A 17,710-nucleotide genomic window follows, 5' to 3' on the forward strand; every position below is an offset into this window, starting at 1 on the left:
AAAGTCTTATAACATTTTTTTCTAAACTCAACCGTTTGGCCAAAAAACGAAAATGCATTTTGGTATGCAAATTGAAATCTGACAACTATGTATACAAAATTTACAAATAGACATAGTCGCAATTAAAAAATAGTTGCCCATGGGCCTTTACTATTTACATTAAACCCTGTCTTCCTCCTCAACAAACAAACAAATTCTTGTTTTGTTTGATTTTCACACATAGGTTGGTATAACTATTTTGCAGGTGTCTACTGTCTGACCTACAGTGTTGATGTCAATCACCTAGTCACAAACAGTTCTTGTACAGTGATGTCAGATTAGTTAATTTTATGAAAATAAAAGTTCGCTTATATGGACAACAATGTAATTTTTTTTGGAAACCGTTAACTTTAGAAAAAAATGTTATGACTTTTTTATTCTACATTGTGTATTATACCCATACCTTAAAGGAACGCACTATTTTCACCCTGTATAATGATTTTCTACACTAGAACTGTAACATATTTGAAAATAAAATAAATTAATTATGCAATAACAAATGTTTTGTGACTTCCATCGACACTTTGTTCTGGCATAGTAACAATATACAACTCTAAAAAAAAAACCCGAATAATTTTAAGGTATTTTTTTATAAATTTTCTTAAGCGGACTTAACTTACGAAAATTAACAATAATCGTGGAAAAAAAGTTTTCTACATTATTGGCCTCTCTACACGCCGACACTTAAATTAACAACTCTTACCCCCCTATACGTTAAAAAACTTACAACCCTACGTTAAGTTATGAAAAATATTCGACATTCTGCATTTTTATTAATTTTAGCCATGGAGCGGTAAAAATTGGATCTACATTGTTGATGTCAATCACCTAGTCACAAACAGTTCTTGTACAGTGATGTCAGATTAGTTAATTTTATGAAAATAAAAGTTCGCTTATATGGACAACAATGTAATTTTTTTGGAAACCGTTAACTTTAGAAAAAAATGTTATAGGACTTTTTTGTTCTACATTGTGTATTATATCCATACCTTAAAGGAACGCACTATTTTCACCCTGTATAATGATTTTATAATACCTTTTTTTGATATTTACGTTGTGGTTTGGGTGTTCATTTAAATATTTGTGTGGGTTGTTTTCTGTAAACTTGGGTTGCATGGCTATTCTGTGTCCTCTTTTGACCATGGAAAATGAAATGACCATGGAAACTTCCTTTTCTGGGCGTGTTAATCACAAAAGAGGACCCATATCAACATAATATTTAATGTAATCTGATTGTTAAAAATATTTAAATATCAGTTTATAAAAGTAAAAAATGGGAATAAATATTTATTTTACGATTGTATACTCAGTGGCGGATCTAAGGGGGGTGTAAATCATACACCCCCCAACAATGTCCAAAATTAAAGAAAAAAATTGTTGAAACAAAAATACAATAGCTGACATGAAACTTACAAACAAATGCAGCCCTATAAATCCGCTAATTAGGAACATTAAGGCTTCTTAATGTATATAAGTTATTTATGTGCTTAGCTCTTTTATGTCTATTGGTTGGTGTGTCATTGGAAACCCCTTCCTCCAAGGCAAATGTCTAGATCCACCACTGTGTACACTAGAACTGTAACATATTTGAAAATAAAAAAAAATTAATTATGCAATAACAAATGTTTTGTGACTTCCATCGACACTTTGTTCTGGCATAGTAACAATATACAACTCTAAAAAAACCGTAATAGTTTTAAGGTATTTTCTATAAATTTTCTTAAGCGGACTAAACTTACGAAAAATAACAATAATCGTGAAAAAAAAGTTTTCTACATTATTGGCCTCTCTACACGCCGACACCTAAATAAACAACTCTTACCCCTATACGTTAAAAAACTTACAACCCTACGTTAAGTTATGAAAAATATTCGACATTCTGCATTTTTATTAATTTTAGCCATGGAGGGGTAAAAATTGGATTAACATAGTAAAACTTAACAAAAACTGCATCATTCTTAAATTCAATATAAAGGTATACTATTACTGAAGAATATGTACACAATATTTTGTATAAAGTAAACAATAGTATTCCATCAAATATAAAGATATAGTGTGGCACTTGTGTGCTTATATCGTCGGCTTACTGCCAAAACCAACTAACTCCACTTTTTGTCGATTCTGAAAGTACGCCTTTGTACTTAATAATTATCAAAGAATGTACTGATGAAACCAGACACTTCAAACCAGATTTTAAATGTGGGAAACAGAAGGGTCTCAAAACAACTAATTCCAACGATGACACTTTTATTCAGCCAAAAACAGATATGTGCAGTTGTCTGCACATCTCTGTATAAATAAAATAGTATTTTATCATTTACAATATTCTAGTTCTGCCAAAACAAGATAAGTGCCTGATATGGAGGACAGTGATGTTCAAAGTTACCTAGAAGTTGACTAACTTTGTACAGCCAAAACCCGACAAGTCCCGAAAAAAAATGTTTTTTGTACTTTTTTTTAACTTTTACTTCATTTTAATAATTTTTTAACAAAATGTTTCGTTTATAATGTTATTTACTTTAACATTTTTCAGTCATTCAATCATTTTTAAATTCAAACGATTTTTCATTTCAAATTAAAGTTTAAAACGTTGATTCCTCAAAACTTTAAAAAGTGGAGTTAGTTGGTTTTGGCAGTAAGCCGACGATATATTCGTTAGTGATGAAAATGAAAGCTATAAATAGAAATAATGTAATTACTTCAAACTTACTGAACGCACTTCAAAAGAAAAGACAAAAAGTGAGTGTATATACATATGCATTGCATATTGCCCATCACTTGTTTTCTCCTATTTTCTTCATAAGTTCTCAATTTTAGAATCAGCTCTTTAGGCCTAGTTGGCACATGGCTTGGTGAATTATCCTTTTCTTTTACACACTTAACCCGTGTTTTGTTCTGATTTATTCATTTTCTTTGTTTCGTTCAATATAAAACTCTAGGCCTTCTCCAACTGATTCTCCAAGGGAAGGTAAATGGTAAAAGAGGACCGGGAAGAAAGCCGTATCACTGTCTCTTAGAAAATGTCGTTTCGAGATATTAAAATCTTTCCACCTCTTCAAATTTGTCTGTTTTTATATTCTATTACTATGGTTAAGTATTATAAGTTAGGTTATATCGCCGCCGCCTACGAAAAGTATAACTCCGAAAAATGCCGTTAAGAGTAGAACTTTCAATGAACGCCGCGAAAAATATTATTTACGATTATATGATTGTGAAAATTATAATCCCCAATAAAGTGTTAGCGAAAAAATTTATTTTTTGAGGAGTATCGGCAAAAAACATCATTTCTGTTTGTGGGTCCACGAAAATTATAATTAGTAAAACGTTCTCAGAAATAATTGTTTTCGTCGGCATCTTATATGAACTAAATCTTTTCATTAAAAATTTTTTTGGGAGTTATAATCTTCGCGGACACGCATATAAAAAAATTGTAATCGCCAATACTTATCAAAGAGTTATTATTTTCACTGGAAATGTATTAGGTATCACATTAATCATAGGTACCAGCGATATAGGCTTGTATTAATGCTTTTAATTACTGTTTTGTAGTAAATGACAGGTATTAATGTTTTCGATGGTATGAGTCCTGTTTTATAAATTTCTGTTTCTTATAAACTATTCATAAGAATAATATTGAACATGAACATCATTGATGACAGTAGCTTTCCTTGTCGTATCCCTTGACTGACTTTAAACTTTTCAGCTTCTTTACCATTTATGTTGACTGGATTCGCTGTTTTTCCATCGTACCATCATAGAAGAAATACAGCAAAAAAGCTTATTTGGTACGAACTTGTACACAGAATGAGAGACAGACAACCTACCGAATGAGTGGAGAGACAAAAGAGGATAAAATTAAAAATGAGTATATTAGGGGAAGTCTAGGTGTGGCACCAATTAATGCCAAAATGAGAGATCATATTTATGTTAAGATGGTTTCTTCATGTTCAACGTCGAGACGTTAATCACTCAATACGAAGAATTGGTAATCTGCGGGTTCCTGTAAGCAGTAGAAGATCAAAGAAGACCTGAAATTTTTGATATACACTGCAATGACTTTTTATGTTATCTTTGACAGTGCAATGCTCGTTAAATTTTGATACATGCTTTGATAATCTTTTTCATAAATTGTCGATGAATATTCACAAGAAGGTCCTGAAATATTATGTGTGGTCTATCTTATTGTATGGTTATGAGACATGGACGTTAAAAACCACAATAATAAAGAAATTAGAAGCATTCGAATTGTGGTGCTATCGACGAATTCTAAAGATATTGTGGGTTTCGCACACTTCCAATGAAGATGTTATTCAAATGATGAATTCAGAACGTCTGCTCATAAACATCATGAAGAGGAGAAAATACCATCTACTTCGCCTTATAATACAAGGAAAAGTGAAGGGAAAGAGATGGATCAGTCGAAAGAAACGTTCATGGGCCCTGATTCTAATTCAAATTTCGACTCAAAACAGGTCGCAATCAATTTGAATCAACGTTGAAATGCGACTATGTGATCCTTGTGGAGTTCAGTTGAACTAACTAAAGGAAGTCACTAAATTTCGATAGGTCGCAATTAATTTCGACTCCTCAAAAGTGGTCGCAATTATAATTTCGAGTCGAAATTATTGTGACACAGACATGAATGAATGGCCGAAAGCAAGGTTAGGTTTAGTTTAGGAGATGTGTTTTGTTTGCTTCTTGCAAGGAAAACTAAAGCAAAAGGTATTAATATGGCTGGGTTTTATGGAAATTTGCTGGTTTTAGAGGAATTAGGTAGAATAGTATTAAATTAGAAATATAATAATTAAGAATGTCCACAATGTGAATTATCAACTAAATGAAAAATGTAAGGTAATAATCTGGGAAAATTAGGATAAAACAAGAAAAATTATGTACTATATATTTTATTGCTGGATATGCTGAAACCAAAACTTAAGATTTCATATATTAGTAATATAGTTATGCAAAGTCCGCACAAATTGTGCTATTTGGTTTATAAACAATTAGCGCTCCGAAATATTTTTTTCAATTATTGCTCTGTAACTCAGAAAATTTTAACGTTAAACCAAAAACACTAACATAAAAATTCACTGTAATTTAATTCTGCACATAGATATTTTTTTCCGATTTCCTACGGCGGCAATTTTCCTCAGAAAATTCGGGTTTTCCAAACAAAATCTTTAATTTTCAACTAAAATTTTAGAGAAGTAATTATTTATCAATAATTAAATAACTTGGTGACATAAATATTTTTTGTGATGAGTGTCTTGAAGATCTGAAAATTTGTATGTACAAAGAGGACCGGAATAAAAAGGTAATGGTTCAAAGATTGAAATCCTGTTGTTTATAACTCTGTCGCAAATGCCGGTCAAATTTGACCGGTTATACCTGGAACCACTCCTCGCAATTCAATTTTTTTTCGTCGAAAAGGGCACAGAAGCCGTGTCCTTTTCAACAGAGTTAACTTAATTTAATTTAATCTAATATTTTCTGAGGGGTTCTATTTGTTTATAAGCCAAGAAACTGTTTCTTTATAACATTCCTGAGACCGCTCAAATAGTCCAATTTCAATTCTGTAAAGTACGTTGAATAGGTATAGTGCTTTTTTATACGAAAATCATAGTTATTCTGGTGGATCACAATTTTTCTGGTTATTATTTCGACCGAAATTTTTTAATTAACATTTTAATTATTGCTAAACTATTGGTTAGATTGTCACCGGCCTCCTGATATATAATCTACTATAAAAATCTTTCATGTCACCAATTTATTTAATTATTGATAAATAATTACTTCCCTAAAATTTTAATTAAAAATTGCAGATTTTTTTGGGAAAACTTGGATTTTCCGAGTAAAATTTTTGTTACAGGAAATCGGAAAAAAATAACTTTGTGCAGAACTAAATTACGGTGAATTTTTATCAGAGTATTTTTGGTTTAAAGCAAAAATCTTAGGAGTTACAGAGCACTAATTGAAAAATATAAGATTTAGGAGTGCTAATTTGTTTATAAATAAAATAAGACACTTTCTGCGGACTTTTCATACCCCATATTACTAATATATACAATCTTAAGATTCGATTTTAACAATAAAATAGCTGGTAAATAACTTTTCCCAAAAATGACATTTTTTCGATAATTTGCCCAGACTATCAACAAAAGTTGCGGTGGTTGCATAGCCAATAAATCCAATAAACAGGAGGACCAACCCAAATTCTGAGCAGTGTCAAAATGATAACGTTAATATCCCCAGTTGGAACTAATATCGAAATGAATAAGAATCGCTATAAATTGCGACTGTCATGGCGGGGTCGAAATGAAATTGTGACCTCGAAATGAATTAGAATCAGGCCCATGGTTGCGTAATATTAGACAATGGTATGGAACCACAGCAGCCGATATAGAAAGTTTTCAGGAACTTGTAAACATGATGACGGCCAACGTATGAATACGGACATGGTACCTAAATAAGAAGACTAATACCAGATTCACCATAAAGGCGGTAAAGCTCAAAATTATAGCGCCTACGCCATAATGCGTTTTCCTGTACGGCTTTATAAATATGTCTGAGGATTTTATGTTCAAAACAGCCTAAATGTTCTTCATCGCTTTTTGTCATCGTCCACGTTTCTGACGAGTAGTGAGGACAGGCTTGATAAGAGTTCTGTATATCAATATTTTCGTTCTTTTTGTGACTATATTTGATGATAAGATTTTATTTACTCCATAGAAGCAAAATACCCAGTAAAAAATAGCAAGTAATTCTAGAAAATCCCAATAAATAAAACTATATGGGCAAACAAGCCAAGTAAGGCTATATGAACACCATTAATTAACAAATCACCATACGTTGAAAAAAATTGTAATGCAGAGCAATTTAGATTGGTTAAGATGAAAATGGTACAATGAATACAACAATTTCTAATTATCTTTTGCAAGGCTTGTTTGAGGATATCCATTATACTTTGAAAGCTTGTTAAGACCAAATTAAAAATAATAAAAAAATCAAAATAATCACAAACAGAAAATGCCTAAAATCTGTTGTTAGGCATCTCAGTTTTATCAAATGAGATTTTTTTGGAATAAATCACAATTAAAAAATATATTTGACATTTTGACTGAGATCGGTTTTTAAAAATTATAAATTGAAAACATAATAGAAAATAACACAACTTGTAAGTAAATTATGAAAGATCAATAAAAAATAATATGTATCAACAAAAAAATTAATATCCATTCTTCGTGGAAAATAGCTATAATAAAATAAAACCTATGATCAATATTCTTCAGGCATAGTTTCATCTATAAATATATACATCTATGTATAAAAGCTTAAAAAATTAAAATAAAGTGAGTGTTCATGGTTCTTATTGTATCACAGCAGCCTCTGCTACTATCGTTGATGGTAAATGGACGAAATAATCGACCCATTGGTATCTACAGTAGTGGTTTAAAATTAATCAATAAATAATAGTTAAAATTAAATGAGGTGCATAATATGCCTGTAAAATAAAGAATTAAATAAATCAATAATATGAAATAAATATTAGTATAGAGGAATCCTTTGAAATATGATTATTCTGACAAATTCTACTGATCTCACAGATATGATATGTGTGTAAAGCGTCATTTTCACGCTACGTCTTATGGTACGTTTTGTGTGCCATGCAAAACGTACGACAAAACGTACGTTTTGTGAAGTGTATAATAACAAATGAAATGAATCGAAATGAAATCCAAGGTCAGATCGAAGATATGATGGGAAAAGCATAAGCGCCGGACTCCACTTGCGATTTGTAGTCGCGCGATTGTTTTGTCACGAAGATTGAATACATTGTTTGAAAAACGTTAATATGTACCTATACACTTGACAAAACGTACGTTTTGCATGACACACAAAACGTACAATAAGACGTAGCGTGAAAACGACCCTTAAAAAGAGTTAAAAATCAATTGAGATTTCCGGAGCTATAAAATTGTGAAAAAAAGCTAATATGACATATCTATGAACGGGAGATCAACATTAATTACTTAATCTAGCTCTACGCCTCCAACCTACAGTTCGTTTGAAGTTTCAATAAAAATTTCTTTTTATATAAAGGACCAACTCAATCTGCGTTTTCTCCTAAAGTCTCTGGTATGCTTACGTGCTTTCTATTTTTCTTTATTCTTTGCTCTTCTACCTTCTTTCCCATGTATTTTATATTATCGACTTTCGTCTTTATTCATCCAACCATCATATCACCGGTGTACCAGTTGATCTTTTATGTGGTGGTACACCATCTTTGTCTCTGCTCATGGATTTAATTAATTCTATTGTCCCGTCATATTTTATATCTTTTCTCCTCTTACTTTTATTATTTTTTTTGAATATTTGTATGTGAATTTTCTTGCAGTGACTCACTCCTGAGAGGCTTGTAAGACCTTCACGTCGGTAGAAGTGGTCAATAACTTCTCACTTGTTGATCTCTTCAGATCGAGAACGGGTATCAGGTTGTATTATAGCTTGACTTGGGGCTCTGTTAAGATAGATCATTGATTTCCCTTACAGATCGTGGACATAAACTGATGTTCTTACAAAAAGTAATATTAACATTACGATTGAGCTAGCTACAGAAGACCCCAAGGGCATTTATACCGAGGCTGACAGGCTGGGGAAACAATCTCCAATGTTGAGAAGGTAGACTTAACGACAGATCATACATGCTAAGGTGCCTCTTGTAAAAAGGGTAAGATTTCTCGTTGAAAAAGGTCAAAACTTCAAGCAAGTCAAACTCTATGTGAATTGTGAATAAGTCAAATTTCAACAGAGTTCTAAATTACCGGAAGATAAACAAGAAAAAGCAAAAGTTAGAGATAATCACGCAGAAACCCAGTAAGAAACGTTCAAGGTCGGATAACAGCAAGCCAATTAATGGCATTAGGAAGAAACCCAGGGAGTTATAAATGACTCACGGGGGTAAAAGTTTTACCAGTAACCAAATAGATCACACAATGCTTAAGGTACTGAAAAGCTCCATTACGTCACAACGGAATACCGGCAAAGAAGGTCAAGAAAACCCACAAATAGGACTGGCACAATCACATGCGTGGATAGCATAAATACTTATGAACGTGGTTTCTGGTATAAAATCCCGGAAGGCGCAAGTCTACAGACTTTATTGTCAACGAAAATGTACCTATGCTAGGAATGCGGCATATCTAAACAGATTAAGGGTTAGTGATCCGATTAAGCTTATGAACTGTTTGTGGTAAGACTCCTTTGTAAAAGGGCAGGCCTGGTTTCTCTATAGATGCCCTTCGAGAAAATTAAAAAGCTATATATGCACCCACACTTTGATAGTCGAGGCCAGAACCTCAGGAGTACAATGCGCAACAGCCAATGCTTCTGGGATTCGAATCAAGGAAACCAATGGAATAGAGGCACCCGGAGTGCAAAGCTCAAAGACAATACCAGTATTGGAGATAAAAACAAAAGGCTCGATTCGATGGCATTGAGTCCTAGCTTAAGGCTGTATGACACTATGCATTTTCTTGTATCATTTCTAATATCGTTTCTGATATCGTTTCTTGTATACATTTTCTTGTATCATTTCTTGTACGTACATTTGTGCCCTGTATGACACTATGCAAGTTATTGTATCGAAAATTGTATGAAATTCGGCACGTGATTGGTCGATATTTTGTTTGTCACCCCGTGTCACGTTATGGTAGTACTGCATCTACATCTACAGTTGATTTTAAGGACTTTATAAAATTTATAAACTTTTAATTAACATTTTTAATGTTAACCAGAATTTTACATTGACTGTTTGAGGTTGATTATTTGTGTTTTTATTTTGTTTTGATATTTGTGCTAAAATATTTGCATTACAATTATCTTCAATTTGATTCAAATTAGTAGCTATTGTATTTTGTAAAAAATTATGCACCATGAAACCTAAATTTATAGTTTGAACTTTACTAGGAGCTAAATATATGGTTATTTGGTTATTAGTAGAACAGTAGTCCATACCAAACGGTATATTAAGTATCAATATAAGATTTATAAATAATACCTACAAAAACACAAATAAATTCATCAATACATGATCCCATTTTCATTTCAGCCGCCATTATGAGTAAGTAATTATGACATTTTAGATGTTTTACCAGCAGGTTTTACGTTTTTGCTCTTTGCGCAGAAATTGGCGCAATTCTTGTACAAGAATCTGTGTCTGACTCAAATTCTTGTATCGTTTCTTGTATCTGTGTATGACACTATGCATTTTTTTGACATATCAGAAACGATATTAGAAATGATACAAGAAAATGTATAGTGTCATACAGCCTTTAGATCAAAATGCAAGAAGACCTAAAGTCTTTTCAGATAAGATCCGTATCGAAGACAATCCTATCAAAAAGACAGAGGAAGCTATTTGACAGGCTACCATCGTCACGGTAGGGAGTAGAGATCTTAGAGGACAAATGGTCTTCACAGAAACAGTTGGTAACATAAATGTCCTGCAACCTGCCAAGAACGGATCGGCTGTGATGTGCAAAAGATTTGACAATGCTTCAATTTGGCCCTACTATAGGAACCTTTGCTCCGCAGGAAATATTGCAGGCCTGCCAACGATGAATTCTGCAGCCTGCCAAGAATGGATCGACCGTGATGTGCAAAAGACTTAACAAGGCTTCAATTTAACCCTACTATAGGAACCTTCGCTCCACAAAGGAAATAATGCAGCCAATTTAAGGGCACAGTTAAGAGACTTCAGTTAGAGAATGGTCCCAGAAGTCCATAATTATGAAATTAAACTAAATTAAATTGAGTAAGTGAAGTAAAGTACCTTGGTATGGTATGGAGGTATGGCTTAAGTAGGTATGGAGACGTATGTGAGAATTACAAAACCTAAGCAAAGTAATACTTTGACCCAGAACATAGTAATATCATAAATTAAATTAGGGATGTCGAATGGATGATAATTTAGGACCACATAGTACTCAGATAAGACCTAAAGTACCTTTCCGACTTGACATCTTCTAACGAAAGAGCACTGTCATTTTTATAATATCCATGCATAACATTAGTAGAAAAAGCTGCTGTGATTATCTTCTATAAATTAATAAATTTCACTAAAGTAGTATTGCTAATGGCAACAACATAACTATAAAATATGTAATAATTGTTTAAATCAATTAACTAAAAATTAATAATTAATTTCATGATGAAAATTTTAAAACAGTTCGTATAAGGCCACACTTGTACTAATCTATCACTAGGGCTGCCGATGCGTAACTTACGGAAGAATCGTTCATATTGCGACATTGGCTTGACTGCGCATATTTCAAAAATTTCAAACTAGCACGTTGACTACTATCGTTCCTGAGTAATTCTTGTATTGCCTACAAAGAAAAACAAAAACAACTTAGTTCTTAACTTTTTTCAAGACTAGATTGATAACAAAAAAATATGAAAAAAAATTTTTTTTAAGAAACGCTTTTCCTTAGTTACGAGTGACTAAAATTAAAATTATTATAAAAAATCCACTAAAAAGCAAAAATTAAAAAAAATGAAAAAATCTAACACATTCGTCTAAGAAAAGCGTGGCGCGTCTTCATCGAATAAATGGTTTTCGCCCCACGCTTTTCTTTAACGAATGTGTTAGATTTTTTCAATTTTTTTTATTTTTGCTTTTTAGTGGATTTTTTATAATAATTTTAATTTTAGTCACTCGTAACTAAAGAAAAGCGTTTCTTAAAAATTTTTTTCATATTTTTTTATTTTTTATTTTTTAGTCTTACACTTTTCAAACATTAATATATATCGTCATGTTTATTAAAATATGTATAAAACATATTATGATGTACTAACATGAAAAGTAGTCGGAATCGGCAAAAAATTTGAAACTTTATTGTTTATTTATGAAGCATAACGTAAACAGTTAACGTATAAAGTGAAATTATGTATAGTTCATATCATTAGCTATATTCCGTAAAAGTTTCAAGTTTTTACATTGTAAAAAACCACGAGAATTTAAGTATTTTCCATTAAAATCGTTTTTTTTTTATTTAAACAATTAATTAACATAAAAAATGTTTTTATTGACTATTCGTGTATTGTTCCCGCGAATGCATATGTCTGCAAAGGCTATAGCGGGATAAGATGGTCAAAAATGCCCCCGCACCGATCAGCCCCGCTACTTATTTTTTCGATAAAGGATATAAAATTATGCCCTCATGCAAATTTTTAGCTTCCCAAAGGTCCTAGATCCTCTTAAATCGAGAAAAGAAAAATTTTTAGGTTTTATTTTTTTGTGAGAGCAATTTTAACTTAAAAAATCTGAAAAAATTCGAGATGATGTATATTTTGAATACAAAACAGCCTGATTTTTTTCAGATTTTTGTCATAAAAAATGAGCCCAGGAAAAATTTTCGAAATTTTCAAAAAATTTTTAGGTTATGTAAATATAATTTGGCCAACTTTTAAATAGTATTTTTTTGTGTATCTTTTGAATGGCAGAGGCAGAATTTTTAATATCTGAGCGGAAAGAACGAAAAAATTGAAAAAACCGTTTTTTGCTGTCTCGAGATGCATCTCGGGACAGCCAATTTTAGGATTTAGGATCCTGACTACAACAACTTAAAACAACACTAAAAGTGTGAATTTTGTCATAAAATTTGGTATGTGGGCTTATAATAATATTTAGAACAGCTTTTCCAAATATTTTTTTTTCGATGTCTCTAACGCGAAGCAAATCGAATCGCATATCGAAAATTCACTCTGTTTGTGGATTCGCAGTAGACCGCGTTTAAAATTTAAATTTCAGTTGACTATTTTAAAAATTGTTAACCATCAACCTGTATGACTGTGTCAAATTTCAAATCTGAATATATTTTGATAGCCGAAATATTAGGGGTGTCTTTATTTTAAATGCGATACACTGTATATTATCAATTTGATAATTTATTGCAACTGATATAGTCGTATTTTTTATACCTAGATTCAAAATATAGGTACATTCAAAATACTGACTAATTCACTAATTTTATCATAAAAAGTTCAAATTGATTGCATTGAAGTATTGAACCAATTAATGTCTAATAATATAATATACAGAGTGAGGTTTATGTACGGAAACCCTCAAATATATCGGAAACGGTTAGCACAATTTTTATAAATTTTGGTGGATGGGGGCTTTCTAATGCGGCCGATATTATAGTGATAATTACATTGTTGTCAGATCTTCCGTTTTTCTAAAAATCTAATTTTTTTTACTTCAATTGGAATACCCTTTCTACTTTTTGCTTTTTTAATTCCTTAAGAAATATTAATTATTTTTCATGTTATATTCCCTATATCTAAAAATCATAATTTGGGAGTTATTGCTACATTTATTAAAAAAAATTTAAACAAATTATAAAAATCAATTTTTTCGGCCCGGGTAGACATTATTTTACGTTCTTTGGACTATTGGGAACAAGAAAAGTTCTGTTGTAATGTTTCTCTAAAGTTAAACGAGTTCGAGTTATAAACAATTTAAAACTGAAAACTGTCTACACAAATTCAAGTTCAAGACTTATTTTATAAGTTACCAATAAGTAATTTAAGCTTGTTTCATTCTAAAATATTGTTTTTTAGTTGTTAATGTACCCCGATCGCCCGTCCTCTCATATGCGCTTCACTAACAATTAATAAAAGGCAATGTTTTAGAATAAAACGGGACAAAATTTTTTATAGCGAACCCCTAGAAGAAGGGCTTAGCTTGAATTTGGCTACTCAGCAGTTTCAAAAATAATATTTTTTATTTGTGTTTTTGAACCTTGAAAATCGTCATTATTCGATTTTTTTCAATTAAATTATTTGGATCTCGAAAACCTTTAGAGAAAAATTGCAAAAGACATTTTTTCTTCCCAAATGATCCAAAGAATGTAACTACACGGGCCGAAAAATTGATATTTATAATTTGTTTAATTTTTTTTTTAAATACATGTAGCAATAACTCCGAAACTGTGGCATTTAGGTATAGAGAATATAACATGAAAAATAATCAGTATTTTCTAAGGACTTCAAAACGCAAAAAAAATAAGAAAATTCATTAGATTTCCAGAAAAACGGAAGATCTGACAACAATGTAATTATCACTATAATATCGGCTGCATTAGAAAACCCCTACCCACCAAAACCTATAAAAATTATGCAAGATGTTTCCGAGATAATTGAGGGTTTCTATACATAAAACTCACTCTGTATATTATAATTATTATAATAATATTATATTAATACGCATTAATTGGTTCAATTTTCAATGCAATCAATTTGACTTTTTATGATAAAATTAGTGAATTAGTCAGTATTTGGAATGTATATTTTTTGAATCTAGGTATAAAAAATACGTCTATATTAGTTGCAATAAATTATCAAATTGATAATATACAGTGTGTCGCATTTAAGATGAAGACACCCCTATATTTCGGCAATCAAAATATACAGATTTGAAATTTGGCACAGTCATCAAGTTAATGGTTCACAATTTTTAAAATGGTTAACTAAAATTTAAATTTTAAACGCGGTCTACTGCGAATCCACGAACAGGGTGAATTTTCGATATGCGATTCGATTTGCTTCGCGTTAGAGATATCGAAAAAAGTTATTTGGAAAAGCTGTTCCAAATATTATTATAAACCCACGTACCAAATTTTATGACAAAATTCACACTTTTAGTGTTGTTTTAAGTTGTTGTAGTCAGGATCCTAAATCCTAAAATTGGCTGTACCGAGATGCATCTCGAGACAGCAAAAAACGGTTTTTTCAAATTTTTCGGTCTTTCCGCTCAGATATTAAAAATTCTGCCTCTGCCATTCAAAAGAACGACAAAAGATACACAAAAAAATACTATTTAAAAGTTGGCCAAATTATATTTACATAACCTAAAATTTTTTTGAAAATTTCGAAAATTTTTCCTGGGCTCATTTTTTATTACAAAAATCTGAAAAAAATCAGGCTGTTTTGTATTCAAAATATACATCATCTCGAATTTTTTCAGATTTTTTAAGTTAAAATTGCGCTCACAAAAAAATAAAACCTAAAAATTCTTCTTTTCTCGATTTAAGAGGTTCTAGGACCTTTGGGAAGCTAAAAATTTGCATGAAGGCATAATTTTATATCCTTTATCGAAAAAATAAGTAGCGGGGCTGATCGGTGCGGGGGCATTTTTGACCATCTTATCCCGCTATAGCCTTTTCATTTATTTGCATTGGAGAAAAGGCAGTCAAATTAACGTCTAAAGATTTGACGCAAACTATTGAACTAAATAAAAGCGTTTAAAAATGTGATCAGTCACTGATGAGACTTTAACGGACTAAGTGCCACCGTTGGTTTACGCAACTTCTTTGGATTTATGGTTCTTTGGAACCATAAATGTTCTGAAACCCAAAGTGCAAAATTAAAAACGTACAAAGGTTGAAGTGAGACATTTCTATTGGAACCAACAGACTGTGGTAACAGATGGAAATAACACGGATTCGCAACAGACAGGTAAAGGAGTGGATAAGGCTGTGTATGACTAAAGTCATATGAAGAGTCCAGATAAAAAGTGAAGATATTGAACAAGTGGACAAAATTAAATACTTAGGAGTTTGTATTACTGAAGATCTAAATCCGAAATCAGAAATTATATCAAGAATAGAGCAATCAAGAGCAGCATTTTTGAAGAAGAGGAAATTTCTGAGTAACCAAAGACTCAATTTTCCAATCCGATATCGGAGGGAAAATATATCCACTCTAGTCTTCTTTATGGTTCCGAAACTTGGACTGTTAATGTTGACTTGATGAGAAAGCTGGAAGATTTTGAGATGTGGCTTTTTAGCAAAATTTTGAAAATACCATGGACCGATCATATTACGAACGAAATAGTGTTGCACAGAATTGGAAGAGACAGAGAACTTTTGATCGCCATTAAAAGGAGAAAGACAGCATATTTGGGGCACAATATTAGAAATAATCAGTACGAGTTGTTGCAGCTGATTATGAAAGGGTAAAATCGAAGAAAAAGGGGGTCCTGGCAGACGATAAATATCCTGACTGAAAAACATTCGAGACTTCTTCTTCTTCAGGTGCCATCTCCGCTACGGAGGTTGGCAATCATCATAGCTATTTTAATTTTTGAGGCAGTAGCTCTAAATAGTTGTTTTGAGCTGCATCCAAACCATTCTCTGAGGTTCTTCAGCCATGAAATGCGTCTTCTGCCGATGCTTCTTCTGCCATCTATATTTCCCTGCATTATGAGTCGCAGGATGCCATACTTCTCACCCCGCATCACATGTCCGAGATACTGTAGTTTTCTTTCTTTAATTGTAAGTTCAACTTCCTTCTCTTTACATATTCTTCTCAGTACTTCATTGTTCGTAACTCTATCTACCCCGGAAACCCTCATAATTCTTCTATAGGTCCACATTTCACAGTCCACATTCGAGACTGGATAGGGTTAAACACACAGACGCTTTTAAGAAAAGCAGAAGATAGAGACGAATTTGCGCAGGTTATAGCCAATTTTCATTAGTGGAGTCGGCAATAGAAGAAGAAGAAAGAGTGAAGAGTCAAGTTCATAACAACTTGGTTAACCGATTGATGAAACATCGAGACGTGTTAAGACAAAAACAATGTTCAACGAATTTAAAGCATGGAACAAATAAAAAATTATCAAGAAGTCTAGACATTCTAGATTCTCAAGACCACTGTCGGTATTCTGTAACGGTACATTGTATTCGGGGCTTATAGACCAAGTGTGAAATTGTTTGTTCCAAAAAGCCGTCTTACATGACCGAGATTTACTTCGAAAATTATTTCAAGAATAATAACGAAAATTTATGTAGTAAAAATATACAATTTTATATTGTTCCTTGTTTTACACCTACAGTTAAATCTTAACATAATTGTTTTGAAACGCATGCGTAATGTGTAATGTGACTGACATTAAATATAATTTTTTTTATAAATAAAAGGCCACTGATGAAAGAAAACTAAGTTAGAGGTAACATAAGAAAATAAAAAATGTGAAATGACATTTTAAGGTTATGTTACAACCTTTATTTGTTTATTGTTTAGTAATATATTTGGACAGAGAAATAAATTCTTGTGCAACAATAATTAATCTGAAAAAAGGTACTTCACTGAATAAACAAATAAGCCCGTTGCAATTATAAAGGTTATCGTAAACACCACCGCGTTATTTAACATTCTGCGCAGAAACTCGCGCAGTTTACTCTGAAAACTTTCTAGAATATAGAATAGGTTCTAAATTTTTATATTGAAAATTATCATGTGAAATTTCAGAGTAAATCTTGTGTTTTACATCTAATATTTTTATTAGATAATTTTTCATGGTAGTTATCAGCGTCAGTTTCGAAGTAAATCTCGGTCATGTAAAACGGCTCTAAGGGTAAGAACAGAACAAGTGGGTCGTTGTTGTGGTCTTCCACTACTAAGGCTTGCTCGTCTGGTCTCCGATGTATAATGTTTCTCGTCCACATTTCGTTGTTTTGTCATGTCACGTGTCCTATCTTTATATGTCCTTATTTTCGTATATGTTTTTTCAGAGATACTCGTAACATAGCTCATTCGATGGACCTTTGTTTTTCTTAATCTATACAGAGTGAGTTTTATGTATGTAACGCCTCAATTATCTCGG

The 17,710-nt window shown here is 31.9% G+C and overlaps 1 protein-coding gene across 1 annotated transcript in view; it reads right to left on the reverse strand.

Annotated features, from left to right (window-relative positions):
• Window positions 1–1,246: 1,246 nt before the first annotated feature.
• LOC114334525 (protein MEMO1) overlaps window positions 1,247–17,710 on the reverse strand; it is an 83,855-nt gene continuing 67,391 nt past the window's right edge. Inside the window, exon 7 of the mRNA XM_028284585.2 lies at window positions 1,247–11,426. Within this exon, the coding sequence (XP_028140386.1) occupies window positions 11,289–11,426 (138 nt within the window). The 3' untranslated portion in view covers window positions 1,247–11,288. The remainder of the gene's footprint in view (window positions 11,427–17,710) is intronic.

Source organism: Diabrotica virgifera, chromosome 10 (genome assembly GCF_917563875.1).
Source record: "Diabrotica virgifera virgifera chromosome 10, PGI_DIABVI_V3a".
NCBI lineage: Eukaryota > Metazoa > Arthropoda > Insecta > Coleoptera > Chrysomelidae > Diabrotica > Diabrotica virgifera.